The sequence below is a fragment of the Cucurbita pepo genome, chromosome 7 (assembly GCF_057944985.1).
Source record: "Cucurbita pepo subsp. pepo isolate OVF chromosome 7, ASM5794498v1, whole genome shotgun sequence".
Taxonomy (NCBI): domain Eukaryota; kingdom Viridiplantae; phylum Streptophyta; class Magnoliopsida; order Cucurbitales; family Cucurbitaceae; genus Cucurbita; species Cucurbita pepo.
The window spans coordinates 11,167,751-11,187,401 of record NC_141804.1 but is presented as its reverse complement, the minus strand read 5'-3'; the positions used below and the strand labels follow the sequence as shown (position 1 = coordinate 11,187,401).

At 35.6% G+C, this 19,651-nt stretch overlaps 2 protein-coding genes and 1 long non-coding RNA gene across 6 annotated transcripts; all 3 read left to right on the top strand.

The window, feature by feature from the left end:
- Positions 1–225: 225 nt before the first annotated feature.
- LOC111798649 (uncharacterized) lies at positions 226–3,813 on the top strand. Of its 3 annotated transcripts, XM_023681927.2 has the most exons (6): positions 229–388; positions 490–844; positions 1,056–1,212; positions 2,871–3,085; positions 3,178–3,351; positions 3,443–3,813. In XM_023681927.2, the coding sequence occupies exons 2-6, from the start codon at positions 629–631 to the stop codon at positions 3,527–3,529; spliced, it is 849 nt and encodes a 282-aa protein (XP_023537695.1). In that variant the 5' UTR covers positions 229–388; positions 490–628; the 3' UTR covers positions 3,530–3,813. The 3 variants fall into 3 exon arrangements, with proteins under 3 accessions (XP_086981794.1, XP_023537696.1, XP_023537695.1); XM_087125668.1 differs by having other exon boundaries at positions 226–844; XM_023681928.2 differs by having other exon boundaries at positions 228–844; positions 2,874–3,085.
- A 3,864-nt stretch (positions 3,814–7,677) lies between these two features.
- Positions 7,678–9,257, top strand: LOC111798902 (uncharacterized). The gene is made up of 2 exons (XR_002815738.2): positions 7,678–8,071; positions 9,042–9,257. It is a non-coding gene; the product is annotated as an uncharacterized LOC111798902 (long non-coding RNA).
- A 4,954-nt stretch (positions 9,258–14,211) lies between these two features.
- Positions 14,212–18,210, top strand: LOC111798892 (zinc finger BED domain-containing protein DAYSLEEPER). Of its 2 annotated transcripts, none has more exons than XM_023682239.2 (2): positions 14,212–14,391; positions 16,084–18,210. In XM_023682239.2, exon 2 carries the CDS (start codon positions 16,105–16,107, stop codon positions 18,136–18,138), a length of 2,034 nt encoding a protein of 677 aa, XP_023538007.1. In that variant the 5' UTR covers positions 14,212–14,391; positions 16,084–16,104; the 3' UTR covers positions 18,139–18,210. The 2 variants fall into 2 exon arrangements, with proteins under 2 accessions (XP_023538007.1, XP_023538008.1); XM_023682240.2 differs by having other exon boundaries at positions 16,081–18,210.
- The last annotated feature ends 1,441 nt before the right edge of the window (positions 18,211–19,651 follow it).

Here is a 19,651-nt window from a genome sequence, read left to right as displayed (position 1 = left end):
GGCATAGACCATTTAATAATATTAAAAAATGACCTAATTAAAAAAGTAATAGAATTTACTTATAATTAATTAAATCAATTTATATTTATTTCGTGACAGAGAATAACTAGCGTTTCAGATCCGTAAGGTAATAGCCATTACCAACAGCGTTTAACCAATAAAGGGACAACACGTGTCAACCACGGGGAATTTTTCAAAACCTTCTTCTTTGTTCTTCATACGACGTGTCGTCTTTATGATTGTTCGTTCTTTCAATCTCATCTTTGAGAATATGCAGACGACGATCGCACTCTTCGTAGCCATGAACGAAGATGAGCCGAAGTCTCAGAGCTTCAGATGCTAAGAATTTCTCTGTTTCCTGATTTTCCTTCCATCTGAAATCCCTAGGGTTTGAGTTTCTTGTAATTTTGTTTATAGTTGATGAAATCGGGAGGAGTTTGACCTATTTCGATCATTTTCTCTGCGTCTAACCTAATTTGTTTGTGGTAGATATTTTTGGTTGACTTGGAATTGTTGAAGATGTTTTGGTTTCGATCCGGTGGATTTGCTGCATGAATTGGACGACGGAAGGTTTGAGTGCGGATCGAGCGCTTAGAGAGTAGAGGAAGCTGAGCAGCGGCGCTGAAACATGTCTGCCATAGTGTGCGGGAAGAGATCCTTATTTGAAGACCTACCTACACCTCCCGTCTCTAAGAGAATTCGTTGTTCGTCTTCTTCGCCTGTGAGGTTTTCGCCTCCGAGGTCATCGAATCAGTCTGCTTTTCCGTTTCCTCCGACGTCGTCTTCGCAATCGGCTCATTTAGTCGATTATCTTAGCGCAATTTTTCCTGATATGGATAAGCAGGTCGGTTTGGATATGCACCTCTTTTTTTCTAATGAAAAATTATATTTCGAAATGTTTTAAGCATTCACGAACATTACGTTATCAATCATTGAAATATGAACCACTGGTGTTGTTGTTGCCTCTTGAGGACATTTCTGATGAAAAAACTTTTGCATTTTGAATTCAAGGATTGCTTGAATACGTACTGATTGCTTTGAAATTGATATTCTAGCTTCTAGAGAGAGCACTTGAAGAATGTGGTGATGATCTAGACTTGGCCATCAGAAGTTTGAACCAGCTTCATTTAGGATATAATGACAGAAATTTGGGAAGCTCTTCAAACACCTCCGATGTTGCTTTGGAAGCAAATATTCAACCTCAATCCCAAGGTTTGTATTTAATATCTATTGAACTTAATAATCATTATATTCTCGATGCTTTGAAATTTCTTTATGGGGAATATTTTCAATTGGAAGTCTGTAATTGCATGAGAGAAGATTTGAAGATGAACATTTTGAAATTCTTGACATAGTTGGAAGTGTTATACTTTCTTGATAAGCCGGTTGTTCATATGGACTATGTATTACTCATACGAAAGGGATCATAGGGATTCATTGTGTTAAATCATAACACAATAGGGATTCATTGTGTTAAATCATAACACAATAGGGATTCATAGGGATTCATTGTGTTAGATCATAACACAATAGAGATTCACTGTGTTAAATCATAACTCATACGAAAGGAATCATAGGGATTCGTTGTGTTAAATCATAACACAATAGGGATTCATAGGGATTCATTGTGTTAGATCATAACACAATAGGGATTCATTGTGTTAAATCATAACTCATACGAAAGGAATCATAGGGATTCATTATGTTAGATCATAACACAATAGGGATTCATTGTGCTAAATCATAGCACAATAGGGATTCATAGGGATTCATTGTGTTAAATCATAACACAATAGGAATTCATAGGGATTCATTGTGTTAGATCATAACACAATAGGGATTCATTGTGTTAAATCATAACTCATACGAAAGGAATCATAGGGATTCGTTGTGTTAAATCATAACACAATAGGGATTCATTGTGTTGGATCATAACACAATAGGGATTCATTGTGTTAAATCATAACTCATACGAAAGGAATCATAGGGATTCATTGTGTTAAATCATAACACAATAGGGATTCATAGGGATTCATTATGTTAGATCATAACACAATAGGGATTCATTGTGTTAAATCATAACTCATACGAAAGGAATCATAGGGATTCATTGTGTTAAATCATAACACAATAGGCTACTTAGGAGCCAGCTTTTATATCAAATTTATTTGCACAGGCCATACATAAATTGTACAAATTGAAGCTTTTCAATTCTATGCTCCATTAAGTTCAAACTTATTGAAACTGTGAACTATCTTTAAATTGTGCATTTTGTTTCTGTTTTATATTTCTCAGTACTTCTGACGTCAGTTTTATACTTCTTAATCAACTTGATCTGGATTACGAGTACTCGTTGGAACCAAATTGATGAATTACTAGTAGTGAATGGCCGTGCAAAATGAGTGATCTTGTACTTTATCATCTGAATATCCATGACACTAGGCAAGTGATGCATCAGAGAGTGCCTTAGATCGACCTTGGAGATGGCATGCAAGGCTTTCTCAATGCTGTACATTCCTTTGTTGATCTTTTAATTCCTTATTTAACGAGTAGAGAAGGTTTCTTTTTTGTGAGATACTGGCATATTCACTACATTTACGACATACTCGTTAGCTTAACCGTTTTCTTGGCTGCATATTATGTACACAACGAGACACCTTCGATATAGTCTGCTGATATTTTCTGCTCCTCAAATTGCAATCTCCAATACATTCTACATATTATTAATAACAACAGTTCGAATTGTTTCCTTTACAAGAAAAAGTGGCAACACTTTGAATTGTACTTATAACTTTCATCTTTTGACTTCGGTGCTCTTAGATCCAGTTGTTAGTAGCATCATATGTCTTATCTTTTTGTGTAAAATGAAGCAGAAACGCAAGGAGAAGCTGCAATTGCTGAGGAGGCAACAGCTTCTGAGAATCTTCCCACAAATGGGGCAGAATGGGTGGAACTCTTCGTGAGAGAAATGACAAGTGCCTCGAATATGGACGATGCACGAAGTCGTGCTTCAAGAGTTCTCGAGGTTCTGGAAAAATCCATCTGTGCCCGTGCAAATGCAGAGGCAGCAAATAATTTTCAGCAGGTTTCGAAACGTTTACAATTTCTACTAGTTTATTCGTGCCACAATTTTTTGAGGCTGTTACCCTGATTCTTATTTCATTCGTCCAATTTTAGGAAAACAAGATGCTTAGGGAACAAGTGGAAGCACTTATTCAGGAGAACACAATTCTCAAACGAGCTGTCTCGATTCAGCACGAACGTCAGAAAGAATACGAAGGCAGGAACCAGGAGTTACAACATCTTAAGGAATTAGTCGCTCAATATCAGGAACAGTTGAAAACCCTGGAGGTTGGTTCCATAAATGCTCATAGATCTTGCTTCACGACACATACTTCTTATAGTCTGATATCTCTTGCACCTTTTTATGGATTATTACTAGGTGAACAACTATGCACTTACAATGCATCTCAAGCAAGCTCAACAAAGCAGCTCCATTCCAGGGCGTTTCCACCCTGACGTTTTCTAATTAGGAACCGCCACATCGTAACTCCGGTAAACTCGACACTCCGATGACTTCTGCCCTATCGAAAACAGTAAGACGTTCATCCCGAAGGTTCCTCTTTATGTTATCTATAACGTATAAAAGGGTCTAGGCATCTACTTTTCCATCCATCAGCACAGGGATTCATTCCTTTTCTTTCTTTTTGTTATGAATTGATTCTCATGGATATTTATTTGTGTTTTCATTACCTGATTATAATTCGAAGCTGATCTGAATACAGAGAATGGAAATTTCTACTACTTTTTACATATTCTTGTCTAAATAATTTCTACTTTTCGGATGCCCAACCAACCATAGTCCCACTGATGAGTGATTTTCATAAAGCATTTGATTGATCTTTATACCATGCTTCATCAATGGGTTTTTTTGCCTCTTTAACTGTATACAGTGCAAACTTGGGATTCATGTTTGTAAAAGAAATTCTCTTCTGGAAAAAAGCTTTGCAGCGCAGCACCGTGAACTCGGCGAGCGCGGTATGGCTCGACTTTCTGTTTGCTTTAAAATTGCCAGATAAATAACTTAAATATTTAGGTTGGAAGTATAGTTTTGGCCATTGTATTTCGTGAATTATTCCTACTTCAGAGCTTAAAATTTAGGCTAGAAATACTCTTTTGATAGATAAGAATCTTATCGAAGTGTTTTTTTTTTTTTTTTTTTTTTTTTTTTTTTTTTTTTGAAGAATGGGGAAGAAAGGGAGAAAGAAAAAAAAAATTCTTTAGGCTAAATATAAAAATTATCTTTTAATTTTGTTTTCAAAAGGTATATATATATATATATTAATTTAGGTTCACAATTACACACCTTCAAGAAAATTATATGCACAAATAGTAAAAATTTCATTCGAGCATATTTTAATAAAAAATATTCATATTATTGTTTGCTAGATTAACGGTTCGATATTTGTGTTGAGTTAAGTGATCGTGACGTGAGAAGGTTAAGGTTAATGATATTGAAATAATAGGGTAGTGTAAACTAATATAGTACATCTAAAATTAAATATATTGATTTATTCCTTATTATTATGCATCGGTGACCTTATATTTTATTTTAAGTTGACTTACGTCATCATTTGTTAGTCTAATCAATTTGTCACATCAATGTTAGTTGATGACAGTAAAGTCGGCTTTATATTATACTAAAAAAAGTATTAAAATTGATAAATTAAAACATTTTAGTGACAAATTGCACTAAATAATCACTATTTACAACTTTCACTAACCACTTTTGTTTTAAAAAAAATAAAAATGATGATAAATAAATAAATAAAATAAAATAAAACTTCAATGGAATTAAAAAGGAGCCCAAATATGTGTGGCCAGAGAATGAGAATGTTGTGAAAATGGGCCCATAAATTGGGGTATGAAGGTGTGGCCCATGGACTTGGATTATTAAATATTAAATTCCATCCACAGCCAAAAATAAATAAATATTAAAAAAGAAAATAAGTAAAATATATTTTTGTATTTTAAATTTAAATTTCAATTAAGGCTTTAAGACTGACTCCATTGGCTAGATCGACCAACTTGACCACGGGATCGACCAATTTAAACGAGGTAAATTTCAAAGGGTCAGCCAACTTGAACATGGGACAACCAATTCGGCAATGAAATCGACCCCAAGAGGTCGACTATCTTGACCTACTCGAACATGACCAACTTGTCCATGAGGTCGACCAACTTGGACCAACTTAGACATGAGGTAAATTTCAAACGGTCAGACAACTTGAATATGGGACAACCAACTCAACAATGAAATCGACCCCAAGAGGTCGACTACCTTGACCTACTCGAACATGAGGTCGATCCCAAAGGGTCAGCCAACTCGACCATAAACCCTAGCCAGCTCACGAACATGACATCGACCCCATTAAAGTATAGGAAATAGAAAATAAAATCTCAATCGAATAAATAAATAAATAAATAAATAAAACAAGAATAAAACGTTACTCCCAAAAACAATTCCATGAAGAAAATCCAAATGGCCGTCCACGTCAAATGATTATTATATTTGAGGTGGGCCCCACCGATAAGAATATAATCCAAAATTTTATATAAATTCAATATTTTTCCAAAATTACCGGAATTTATTTAAAATTTAATTTCTCAAATCAAATTATTATTATTATTTATAAAAAAAAAAAAACAAAAAACAAAAAAACTATCTTAAATAATTAATATTATGTCATTTAATTAATAATTAACATGTGGATTAGTAGGGAGCCGACAGAGATTAGCCGCCTCCAATTTAAAAGAAGGTGGGACCCATTGAGCAATAGGGAAAGATAAAGAGGGTACAATTCCATGTTATTGTACCTTATTTTTTCCCACATGGGCCAAAACATCATCAATTAAACAATTAAATCATGTTTCCACAAATATTGATTCTAACTAGTACGAGCACAGTTCATTGGTTAAGATGATGCTAGTACGAGCACAGTTCACAGTTCATTGGTTAAGTCGGAGCACAGTTCACAGTTCACAGTTCATTGGTTAGTACGAGCACAACACAGTTCATTGGTTAAGTCGGAGCACAGTTCACAGTTCATTGGTTAAGTCGGAGCACAGTTTACAGTTCACTGGTTAGTACGAGCACAACACAGTTCATTGGTTAAGTCGGAGTACAGTTCACAGTTCATTGGTTAAGTCGGAGCACAGTTTACAGTTCACTGGTTAGTACGAGCACAACACAGTTCATTGGTTAAGTCGGAGCACAGTTCACAGTTCATTGGTTAGTACGAGCACAACACAGTTCATTGGTTAAGTCGGAGCACAGTTCACAGTTCATTGGTTAGTACAAGCACAACACAATTCATTTGTATGTCTTTCCAAAGGTCTTGATGTTGTTCACGTGGTTGACTCTGCAAGTTAAAACGACTATAACCCAAACGTAGGTTTCATAAATTCAAACTTTTCAGTTACAAGTCGGGTCATCCATTCTCGAGGTAGCTGAATTTCCTCTTAAAGAGTTCACTCGATCAACCAATTAGCATAGATCTAACAATCACGATACTCGAAACCACATGTCTTGTTTATTTATTGCTTGTACCTTTATAGCTTTACATAGACAAAGTGCTTTAAAGTTGGACCCAACTATTAAGTGGGCTGTTATCAAATAAGAAACTGTTTTACAATTATTCTTCGCTTCGTCTCGATCTATATCTATTTTGTAGTAAACGAAATTAGGTTATCGATAGCTCTATAATAATTCACGAGAGATATCAAAACGATCACGAAATCGAGTGGATCATATTTCGTGTTGTTTTGCATTCAAATTTAAAAGGATTTGGATCCATGATAGCTAAAAGGAATATTTTTCATACACAAAAATGACATTAAAATAAAAGATGAGATTTGAGGATCACATGTTCCCATGTGGGCAAAAAGATGAGATTTTTCTTTTTCTTTCTTATTTTCTTTTATTTTTAATACTTTGAAAGCGTTATCTATTATGTGAGTTCCCGTATCCGTTGGAAAGAATAATGAAACATTACTTATAAGGGTGTGGAATTCTCTTCCAAATAGATGTATTTCAAAAATCGTGAGATTGACGACGATACGTAACATGCCAAAACATACAATATTTGCTAGCGGTGGGCTTGAGCTATTACAAATGGTATCAGAGCTAGATACCAAACGGTATACCAACGAGGACGCTGAGCCCCCAAGGGGGTAGAGATTCCACATCAGCTGGAGAGGAGAACAAAGCATTCCTTATAAGAGTGTGAAAACCTCCACCTAAGAGTGGAAACCTCCCCCTAACAGACGCATTTCAAAAACTGTGAATCCAATGACGATACGTAACAGGGCAAAGCGGACAATATCTTCTAGCTGTAGGCTTTGGCTATTACAAATGGTATAGAGCCAGACACAAAGCGGTGTGCTAGCAAGAACATTGAGCTCCCAAATATGGTGTATTGTGAGATCCCACATCAGTCAGAGAGGACGACCATACGTATAAAAACAAAGAGACAACAAACTTCATTAGCGTGAAGTTTACAAATTTAACCAAAAGTATACCCACAACAGTTTATACTCAAAATAGACAATATCATACCATCATTAAGATATACAGATAGTTCAGTATATAGTTTAACCAGTTAACCATTCTCGAGCTACGAAACTGAATACCTCAAAGACGTATTAAACGACATCGTAAAGGAACACGAACCGAACTCGTATTACATTTAAAATCTCTTACACACCTCCTCCTCCTCCTCCTCTCTATAAAGTGGTCCTTATGGGATAGAGTTTCTATGGCTTTTTTTTACCCATTCTTTCATCATCATCATCTTCATCCTCTCTCTCTCTCTTTGTAGAGAGAGAAGAGGAGAGAGAAGAGGAGAGAGAGAGAGAAGTGGAAGTGTTGTAAGTTCAGGTCGAAGCCATGCTTTTCCACAGCTTTCTTGAACTTTCTTCTCTCAATCATTTGCATGCAAATCTCTCTTAGAAAGTTGAAGAAAGCTGTGGGAGAAGATGGCATTTTTAGGCCTTTTCATACCCTTTCTTGGTAAGTTTGATAGCCATTTGGTTTTGTTTTGGGTTATGGGGATGGATTTGTATGTGTTCATCAATGAATCGAGATACCCATTTGCTAAAAGTGATGGAAAATTCAAGAATCTCGTCGAATTCATGAATTCATCTAGTTTTGTGGGCTGATTCGATTGGTTTTGATAACAATACAGGTCGATTTAGTTCAGTTTTCTAGTTAAATTTCTTTTTCTTGTTTGATTTTAGGGCTAAAATCAAACTGACCCGATCCGTTTTTTTATGGGTATGAGTCGATTTGATTGGTTTTGTGAGATCTCACGTCGGTTTGAGGAGGGAACGAAGTATTCTTATAAGGGTGTAGATTCGTTTTAAAACCCATTAGCCAAAATGTGATAGAAAATTCGAAAACCTTATCAAACTCATGAATTCTTCTTGTTTTGTGAGCCGATTCGATTGGTTTCGATAACAATTCAGGTCGATCTAGTTCAATTTTCTAGACAAATTTTCTTTCCTCGTTTAATTTTAAGCCTAAAATCAAACCGAGTTGATCCATTTTTTGATGGGTATGAGTCGATTTTAAGAGATCTAGAAGGGAACAAAGCATCATTTTTAGAAGGGTATGAAAATCCTCGTTTTAAAACCCATTAGCCAAAAGTGATAGGAAATTCAAAACTCTTATCAAACTCATGAATTCTTCTCGTTTTGTGAGCCGATTCGATTGATCTTGATAACAATACAGGTCGATCTAGTTCAGTTTTCTAGACAATTTTCCTTTCCTCCTTTAATTTTAAGCCTAAAATCAAACCGACCCGATCCATTCCTTATAGGTGGGAGTCAATTTGATTGGTTGTGTGAGATCTCATTGGAGAAGTAAACAAAACATTTTTTAGAAGGGTGTAGAAACCTCTCCGTAATAGACTCGTTATAGGTTTGGTCGCAATGAACCTAAACAGACAATATCTACTAACAATGGGCTTGAACTGTTGTAGGTTTGGTCGATCAAGAGCGGACCTAAACGGAACCAAATTGGAAGGTGTCTTTAAAATTTGAATGGCGAGGTTGTTCTCTTCCCTTCATTACATTACCCTATTGGTTGGTAATTGTTTGGATGCAGATTTCCATGTCCTACATTTCTGTGAAAAAGGTTAAAATTTGACCCAATTTTTACATCATTTTTTTAACCACTCTCTATCTTACTGACTTCATCTCTCTCTTGTTCAAATCAAAGCCTTAAATGCTAAAAATTAAAAAAAAAAAATAATAATAATAATAAAAAATTGTCACTGTCTCTGAAATTGCATTTATGACCTGTTTTAAATAATTCCAAGCTTTGTATATTGCACAGAGAATGTAAAATTTAAAGGCTGCAGCATTTATTTATTAACTTTTTCTTAATTTAATTTAATTTATTGAAACTAAAAGTTAAAATTATTTCAAAAATATTCTTTAATAATTCAATTCAATTTAATATTTGATTTGAATTTAATATATATATATATATATACATATATATTATATATAAAATAATTTTTCTATCACCGTAAAAATCATACTGAAGTATCAAATTGAGTATAGTTAAGCAGTAAAATATATATTCTCGGTCAATGTAGCAGTAAAAATCATATTTTAGTGTCAAATTGAGTATAGTTAAGCAGTAAAATACATATGTTCTCACGTCAACGTAGCAGTAAAAATCTTATTGAAGTGTCAAATTGAGTATAATTAAGCGATAAAATATATATATATTCTCCGTCAGCGTAGCAGTAAAAGTCATACTGAAATGTCAAATGGAGTATAGTTAAGCGGTAAAGTATATATATTCTCTGTCAATGCAGTAGTAAAAATCATACTGAAGTGTCAAATTGAGTATAATTAAGCGGTAAAATACATATATTCTTCGTCAACGTAACAGTAAAAATCATACTGAAGTGTCAAATTGAATATAGTTAAGCGGTAAAATACATATATTCTCTATATAGTAAAAATCATACTGAGGTGTCAAATTGAGTATAATTAAGCGATAAAGTACATTATTCTCCATCAACGTAGTAGTAAAAATTATACTGAGGTGACAAATTGAGTATAGTTAAGCGGTAAAATACATATATTCTCCAACGCCAACGTAGTAGTAAAACTCATACTGAACTGTCAAATGGAGTATAATTAAGCAATAAAATATATATTTCTCCGTCGATGTAGTAGTAAAAAATCATACTGAAGTGTCAAATTGAGTATAATTAGGCGGTAAAATACATATATTTTCCATCAAGTAAAAATCAAATTGAATTGTCAAATTGAGTATAATTAAGCAATAAAATACATATATTTTCCATCAATGTAGCAGTAAAAATCATATTGAAGTGTCAAATTGAGTATAATTAAGCGGTAAAATACATATATTCTCTGTCAAGTAAAAATCATGCTAAAGTGTTAAATTGAGTATAATTAAGCGGTAAAATACATATTTTCTCGGTCTAAGTAAAAATCACAAATGAATTGTCAAATTGAGTATAATTAAGCGGTAAAATACATATATTCTTCGTCAACGTAGCAGTAAAAATCATACTAAGGTGTCAAAAAGACATATATTCTCCACATAGTAGTAAAAATCATACTTAAGTGGTAAAATACATATATTCTCTGTCAATATAGCAGTAAAAATCAAATTGAAGTGTTAAATGGAGTATAGTTAAGCGGTAAAATACATATATTCTTTGTCAATGTAATAGTAAAAATCAAATTGAAGTGTTAAATTGAGTATAGTTAAACCATAAAATACATATATTCTTTGTCAATGTAGCAGTAAAAATCATACTGAAGTGTTAAATTGAGTATAATTAAGCGGTAAAATACATATATTCTTTGTCAATGTAATTAAGCGGTAAAATACATATATTCTTTGCCAATGTGGTAAAAATCATACTGAAGTGTTAAATTGAGTGTAGTTAAGAGGTAAATTACATGTATTCTCGACCAAGAGACCAAAGATTCAAATTCTCTTATTGCAAGCATTATTGAACTATGTATGTATGGAATAATTTTCTCCGTCAACCTAGCAGTAAAAATCATATTGAAGTGTCAAATTGAGTATAGCTAAGTGGTAATTTATATATACTCTCGACTAAGAGGTCAATAATTTGAATTCTCTCGACCCAAAATTATACATAAGTGTCAAATTGAGTGTAGCTAAACAGTAATTTGCACGCACTCTCGATCCAGAGGTTTCGAGTATAAATACGTGTATATAATTTTTACCCTCGATTAGGGTTTCGAGTACAAAAATTAAATTTTTATTCTTTTTAATAATGGAAGTGGTAGGTAGAGAGACAATTTTGGAAAATAACTTTTCAAATAATTGTGTATAATTCCTAAGATGATTGAGCAATGTATGTGGGGCGAAGCGAAAGATTAAGCATGCATTCATTTTTCATCTACAAAATTGGATGGGCTTTGTTCAACTATTATGTTATGTGTTACAAGCTGATTTTATTGAGTGAATACCATTTTGAGCTTCAGAAGTGAATATTTGCAGAAATCTCGATTAAATCAGTACCATTAACTTCTTTACTCGGGAGACTATAAATACCCACAAATGATTATGTAAAAGGCAGATTGTGAATCAATCAAATTGAGATATCAAACCATTAGAAATTCGAGCATCATTTTTGTCATTTCTAATTTTGATGCAATTTTTGTGATAGATTGCATTTGAGTTATTCAATCCAGTTTGGATTCGATTGTGAAGTGACTCAATTTAGAACAATGTTCCAAATCTTGGTTCTATATATTTTATCTGAGTTAATCTAATTCTAGCCTTATCTTGATCTGCATTTTGTACGAAGAGGTGTTAATTTCTTTGATGCAAGGGTTCTTGTTTCAACAAAAGCTTGGATCCTAGCCTTATCTTGATCTGCATTTCGTACAGAGAGGTGTTAATTTCTTTGATTCAAGGGTTTTTGTTTCAACAAAAAGCTTGGATCGTTGGGCTAAGGATTAGAGTTGTCTCATCACACGATTTCACTGAGAACTATGAATCATTTTTTTGAATTAGCTCACCCTGTTCGTCATAAATGATTTGCTTGCGCTGTTAATGACTTAGCTCAATTTTTTTATTGCTAAATGTCACCGACGTAAATGCTAAACTATTGACCTTACTTGTTTGGATATAAAATTTTCAACGAGATCTTTCAATATCGAATATGCTTGAAATTTAAACATTTTCACTGATTAAGACGTTATATATTTGTCTGAAAAATGGTTTGATTTCTCACTTACTAGCCAATTCGAACCCAATTCAAAAGATAAAACACTTATAACAACTTCAAAACCTCGACGGTTCGATCTTGACTTACGTAATCGTTAAACGAAATGAAAGGAGACAAAATGGTATAGTAAGTTCATACCCATACGACATATGATTCGGTCCGTCAACAATCAGTCCTAACATTCAAGAACAATTCAATAGATAAGACGTTTATTATCATTTCAAAATTAGTCCATGGTTCGGTTTACCATTCACAAGCCAATTTAAACTTAATTCAGCTTATAAAAACAGTTATAGTAACCTCAAAACGTCGACGGATTGATCCGACTCCAAAAGAAGAATGAAAGAGACAAATTGGTGGAAGTTAAAAACTTTAAATCACCCATCCTTCTCTAGTACCTTTTACCCATGTGTTGAGCTGCAACAATTGCATAGTCAAGTCGCTATTAGTACTTGTAATGCCCTATGTGTCTTCATTCATCTTATGAGAAAGTTCGGAAATTTGTTGGCAAACTCTCGTTGGAAAACCCGATTCAAATTTCTAAGCTTTTGACCGAAAAAATATACCTAAACCCGTTAAATTTTGTTTGAGCTAGCGGGTATGCTCTTAATGTCATAAATAAGCATATATTTTCTCATTTGAAAGTAGAAAACAAAAAGACCCGACATGACTATACTATCCACTCGTCACTTTTAAGACGGAAGACTATTATTCCCACAAACCAACACGGGTTCTTTTAGTTTGTTTGTCTTCGCTTAAGAGGTCACTCAACACATCATTGTTATACGCTAAACACGTTTAGCTTTGAAGTTTCTAGAATTTGGCGATTGAAAACGAACGCGCACTAGCTTGTTGGTATATCATCAGGATCACTTCCATTTGAATGTGTTATCCGTTCATTCATGTACAGATATCACAATGGTTATGTATTTTAACCCGACTAAAAATAACATTTTCTTAATAAATTTGGACGGTTTGGATCAGTCCAATTAAATATAAGGGAACCCATGAACCAACCCAACTCGTTAAAATGACATTCATTTAAATCTAACCTAACTCAATCAAAATCTCAAACTGGCTCTGTTTTGGGCTTCCCTCGTCCCAATGGAGATAGTATTGATCAGGTTCCCTAAATTAGTGGTCGTGGGACTTTCATCATCCCACACCTCCCCTGAATCGAGACTCGACTTCTTTTCTTTTGGAGTCCTTTGTTCGACATTTGAGAATTTACCAATCTATCTGGGCTTCCCTCGTCCCAATGGAGATAGTATTGATCAGGTTGCCTAAATTAGTGGTCGTGGGACTTTCATCATCCCACACCTCCCCTTAATCGAGACTCGGCTTCTTTTCTTTTGGAGTCCTTTGTTCGACATTTGAGAATTTACCAATCTATCTATTGGCATGACTAAGTTTAGGGCATGACTCTATACCATGTTAGATGAACACGACTCTCCATAATAGTATGATATTGTCCACTTTGAGCATAAGCTCTCGTGTCTTTGCTTTGGGCTTCCCAAAAAGGCTTCATACAATGGAGATATTATTATTTGATTATAAACCCATGATCATTCCCTAAATTAGTCGATGTGAGACTTTCATCATCCAACACTTACAATGTCGAGAAGTGAGTTATGGATATTGTTTCTACGTTTTTTTATTACTTGATATTTTCCAATTATTTTAATTATTATATTAGGTAAGTTTTTTATTAGCCAATTTTTTTCCCACTTAAAATAAAAATAAAAATAAATAATGGATTAAATTGAAAAAGAAATTAAAACATATATTTAGCAAAATAATAATAATAATGGTAATATTAATAATTAAAAAAGACAATATTGGACCCAAAAGAAAGAGTCCAATGCGCTTCTGAATTTCGATTTCCAATTCCTTATCCCTTCTCCCTCTCGGTCCACTTCGCTCAAAGCCCAATTTCTCTCTCTCTCTCTCTCTCCCCTTCTCTCTCCTGTAAAACCCTAGATCTGAATCCATCGCCGGCTCTGCTGCTCCGTCGCCGGCCTTCCGACGCTCATTCAACACCTCCTCGTCTTCCTTCTCTCCCTCGGAATTTCGGGTAAGTTTGCTTCTCTCTTTCTCGCTTCATTTCTCGGAAGTTTCGTTCGTGAGGTTCAGGATGAATCGTGCGGTGTTTTCCTTGTTTTCTTCGCCTTCCGTTATGTAGGTGGAACTGTAATTTATATTGTTGATGCTGTTTCTCCTTTGTGTTTGTGAACATTGGGTGGTTTGGCATTGATTTTGGGTTTTGCTTGTTGTTTCGTTACGGATTCATTCGTTTGAATTCTGGAAGGCTCGGCCGATTGTATGTTTGGGAGTGATTTTATCGTTTTCTTTTTCCTTTCGATTCTATGGATTTTCCTTTGATCTGGGCTGTTTGTTGGAAATTCTGTGAAGCCCAAAGCTTGATCGAACCAAACCCTAGATCATAATTTGAATTGCCCTTTAGCCCGTGGAAGAAACTCTTAGAACCCACAAGAATAAAAATAACAGATTATCCTTTTTGACTTGGTTGAACACATCTGGGCTCCAGGTGGGCTGGTGGTGGAGTTTCGAGTGGCGCTTGATTTGAAATTATAAAAAAGAAAAAAATGGTTCTCGTTCTTATCAGCTATATATAAAGTGGCCCCGTTAGGCCTTTTTTCTTGCGAAAACTGACATGCCATCTTCAATGGGCCCCGGATCTACTTGTACGGCCCATGTAAAAATAAATCAAAGTTTCTTACAAATTGGAAAATATCCATTTTCTTCTTCTTTGAACTGAAAAAATGGCTGATTTCATTATATTAATACGAAGCCTGCCTTTGCGTCAGTATCATCGTTGTCTTTTGGCTCCTAAATTTAGTGGAGGCAATGTTTATGGATATCATTTTCTTAGTGCAACCGTGCAGACCTTTCATAATGGGGTTTATCTATTTCGTCTTAGTTTTCTTATAGAAAATTTAAAATGAGGAAATTTTGGAAAAAGGAGACGTATCCAAAGTCCAAAACAACCTTGATGAATCTATGTAGTCTGTTTTAATCTGATGCTGATTTATAAGCTTATGCTACATGCCGTACAAGTTCTTTATTTGGCTTAGACATCAACTAGAGAAATTTGTTTGAGTTTGTTTTATAGGAAACTGTTTCTTTCTAGTTCCTTTGCTCGAAATCTGTGAGACGATGTTTTGTTTTGTTATGCGTGTTGGCTTTCTAGTTGATATCGATCATTGTTGTACTTGTACGTAGCTTCATTATGCTGGTAGATGTATGATTTTTTTTTTTTCTTTAGGTGTGATATGAATCTCTGTGGAAAAGCATGAGTTCATATACATTATAATGTAATTAAGTGAAAATTTTCTTGAAAATAATTCAAGTTGAGTTCTAACTTCTTTCTGTGTATTATGTGCAAGAAAGCCTACTTTGGTTTCAATTTCTTTTCATTTATAAATCATAACCTATGGCATGTTGTTCATACATGTAAAGTTATATAACGTTTCTTTCATGTAATTTTAAGTGACCATAGGGCCAATACTTGACTGTTAACCGGGTACTTTGTAACATCTTGCAATTGACTATAAGGTCAGGCTATGTAATAACTTGTTTGTGTAATCTTGAGACTTAAAAGCTTTCATCCTTTGTTACCTCTGCTTTCCTGGCTGTTTGTTCATCCCCCGGTATTAATTCTTTCCTGTGATCTACAATTTAACTTTATACGCTGAACTGGCATATCCTTTACTATGTCTAAAGCTAGATGGTTACTCTGTAGCAGGAATTCTGTCTCCCAGTTCTAATGGATACGCCTCATGAAATGATGTTAACTCCCTATGTGGAAAAGACACCAAACTCTGATGAATATGGTGCACTGACCTCCACAGAAACGCAGCCTAGCAAAAGGAGGAAAAAGAAGTCCATTGTCTGGGAGCACTTCACCATCGAAACTGTAAGTGCTGGATGTAGAAGGGCATATTGTAAGCAATGCAAGCAGAGTTTTGCTTATAGTACAGGCTCAAAAGTAGCCGGTACCAGCCACCTTAAGCGGCATATTGCCAAGGGAATATGTGCTGCACTTCTACGCAATCAGGACAAAAGTCATTTAACACCATCTACCCCTGCTTCCAAAGGAAGTGATCCACCAAAACGACGTTATAGAAGCCCCAACTCATCAGTCATCATGTTCGATCAGGATCGTTGTTGCCATGAATTCACTCGGATGGTAATAATGCATGATTACCAACCCCACATGGTTGAAAATGCTGGATTTGTATCTTTTGTACAGAATATTCAACCACGATTTAATGTGATGGATTTCGACCATTTCCAAGGGGATTGTATTGGAACCTACCTATCAGAAAAGCAAAATGTCATCAAAGTCATTGAGAGTATTCCAGGACGTGTTTGTCTTTCACTGGACATGTGGACATCGAGTAAAACCGTTGGTTATGCTGTAATAACAGGTCATTTTGTCGATAGCGATTGGAAGTTGCACAGGCGGATTCTCAGTGTGGTTATGGAACCCTATCCTGATTCTGATACAGCCCTTTGTCATGCAGTTTCAGAATGCCTTTCTGATTGGAATTTGGAAGGTAAGCTGTTCTCTATCACCTTTAATCACCCTGTCACTGAGTCTGCACTTGGAAATTTGAGGCCCTTGCTTGCTATCAAAAACTCCCTGATCCTGAATGGCCAATTTTTGGTTAGTAATTGCATAGCACGTACATTAAGCAGTATCGCAAGAGACGTGTTAGCTGCTGGAGCAGATATCGTTAAGAAAATCCGTGATTGCGTAAAGTATGTCAAGTTGTCCGAGTCGAATGAGGCAAAGTTTCTTGAACTCAAAGAACAGCTCCAGGTCCCAACCGAGAGAAGCCTATGTCTGGACGACCTAACGCAATGGAACACAACGTATCTAATGCTGATTGCTGCATTCGAGTTGAAAGAAGTGTTTTCGTGCTTGGATAGTTCCGATCCTGATTACACCGAAGTGCCCACAAGGGACGATTGGAGGCAAGTTGAGACTCTTTGCACATGTTTGAAAGTTCTCTTTGATGCTGCAAATATTCTCAGCGTCATAAACAACCCATCCGTGATTACCTTTTTTCACGAAGTATGGAGGATTCACTTGGAGCTAGCCCGTGCACTCACTAGCGAAGATCCATTCACTTGCAGCCTCTCTCAAATGATGCAAGAAAAGATCGACAAATATTGGAAGGACTGTGGCCTGATTTTGGCTGCTGCTGTAGTTATGGATCCAAGGTTCAAGATGAAACTCGTCGAGTTTAGTTTCAATAAACTTTATGGCGAAGAAGCTCCTGCTTATATTAAGATCGTCGATGATGGGATCCGTGAACTCTTCCAGGAGTACATCACACTTCCTTTACCTCTAACGCCGACGTACGCCGACGAAGGAAATGGAGGAAGCTACATGAAGTCAGAAGGACCCCAGACTGGAAGTCTCCTGTCAGACAACGGACTCACAGATTTTGATGTCTACATTATGGAGACTTCAAGCCAACAAATGAAATCCGAACTCGATCAGTATCTCGCTGAATCTCTGCTGCCCCGTGTGCAGGACTTCGACTTATTAGGCTGGTGGAAGCAAAACAAGATGAAGTATCCAACTCTTTCATCAATGGCTCGAGATATTTTATCAATACCAGTCTGTACTCTTCCTCCTGATTCCATATTCGATATGGAGATTCAGGAGATGGATCCATATCGGAGTTCGATGCGACCAGCTACGGTCGAAGCAATTATATGTACACGGGACTGGATCCAATGTGGATTTACAGAAGTTTCTAATGCACTTGTAAAATTGGAATATTAGAGGCTAGTCCTTTCTTAGTGTCCTCGATGTATTTTTTTTAGGCTATGGAATCATATATATCCTTTAGAAGAATCTCTTAATCGCCATTAACATAGCTTCTGTACTCTAGTTTCCTCTACAGGTTGAAGAGAGAGATTGGAATCAGATCTTAGCTGCTATCTGATGCAGAATGGGTAAATTTCTTCTGCTCAATCGAATATTCTCTTGATATTCTTTCCATCACCTGTTCATTGCTGTATCAATATCTTAATAAATAGTGATCCTATCAAGGTCATGGAAAGGACTTTCATGTTATTTATGTCGTAAACTAATTTTAAACGCCCATAAATTCTTTGGAGTTCGTATCCATAAAAATGATTCTGTGTGTAGACTTCTTTAACGAGATTTAGACGGTAGACTTCTTTAATGAGATTTAGGCTCTTTGTTTGAAAATTATACGTGCATTCAAATAATTGCATGAGACTGTCCTTTGGCCCATAGGTCTTGACAGAAGATTAGAATTCTAGCTCTTAAGATTAGATTTTAGCTCTTCTAGAGTGGTATCTCACTGATGGCTCGGGCCCTCTGGAAGGGTGCCTTTTTCGCCCTCCACCTAAGCTGCGCAGGAAAGGCCCAAAGCCAAATACCCGGGACAGTGAAGCTTCATAGGGTCTTTTTGTCTAAGTGCTCACTTCATAGTGTCTTTAATCTCAGGAAACAGTGACTCTTAGCCCAAAGTCAATCCTAGGGACAGTGAAGCTTCATAGGGTCTTTCAGTCTAGGTGCTCACTTCATAGGAAGTCAATCCTAGGGACAGTGAAGCTTCATAGGGTCTTTCTGTCCAGGTGCTCACTTCATAGGATCTTTAATCTCAGGGAACAGTGACTCTTAGGGAACAGTGAAGCTTCATAGGATCTTTTTGTCCAGGTGTAGGGAACAGTGAAGCTTCATAGGGTCTTTTTGTCCAGGTGCAGGGAACAGTGAAGCTTCATAGGATTTTTTTGTCCAGGGAACAGTGAAGCTTCATAGGGTCTTTCTGTTCCGGTGCAGGGAACAGTGAAGCTTCAGAGGGTTTTTCTGTTCAGGTGTAGGTAGTCTGCATCTTCACAGACGACATGTCTATTTTGCCTTCTTCGCCTTCCACTTAAGCTGCGCAGGAAAGACCCAAACCAATCCCAGGGACTAGTGAAGCTTCATAAGGTTTTTCTGTCAAGGTGCAGGTAGTCCGCATCTTCACAGACATATCTATTTCACCGAGCCTCTCTCTGAGACCGTATTCAGATCGTCACGCCTTTCATGTGGGTCGAACATTCAAATAATTTGCACGCATGAATCGTCTTTAAAAGCCAGCTTAAAAGCTTGTTTTAGGAAAATTTGAAAAAAAAATAATTAAATTATGTGTTTTTATAATATATTTATAGACAATAAAAACGATTATTAATTAATTTATTAATATGTTTATTGTTAAACATTTTTTTTATAATTACTATTACAATATCATATAATTTATAATAAGAGTTTATAATTTAAAATA

Coding starts and splice junctions, on each gene's coding strand:
- LOC111798649 (XM_087125668.1), top strand. CDS start 629: ATGTCTGCCATAGTGTGCGGGAAGAGATCCTTATTTGAAGACCTACCT. Junction 3,086..3,177: donor CAGCAAATAATTTTCAGCAG/GTTTCGAAACGT, acceptor GTCCAATTTTAG/GAAAACAAGATGCTTAGGGA. Junction 3,352..3,442: donor AACAGTTGAAAACCCTGGAG/GTTGGTTCCATA, acceptor GATTATTACTAG/GTGAACAACTATGCACTTAC.
- LOC111798892 (XM_023682239.2), top strand. CDS start 16,105: ATGGATACGCCTCATGAAATGATGTTAACTCCCTATGTGGAAAAGACA.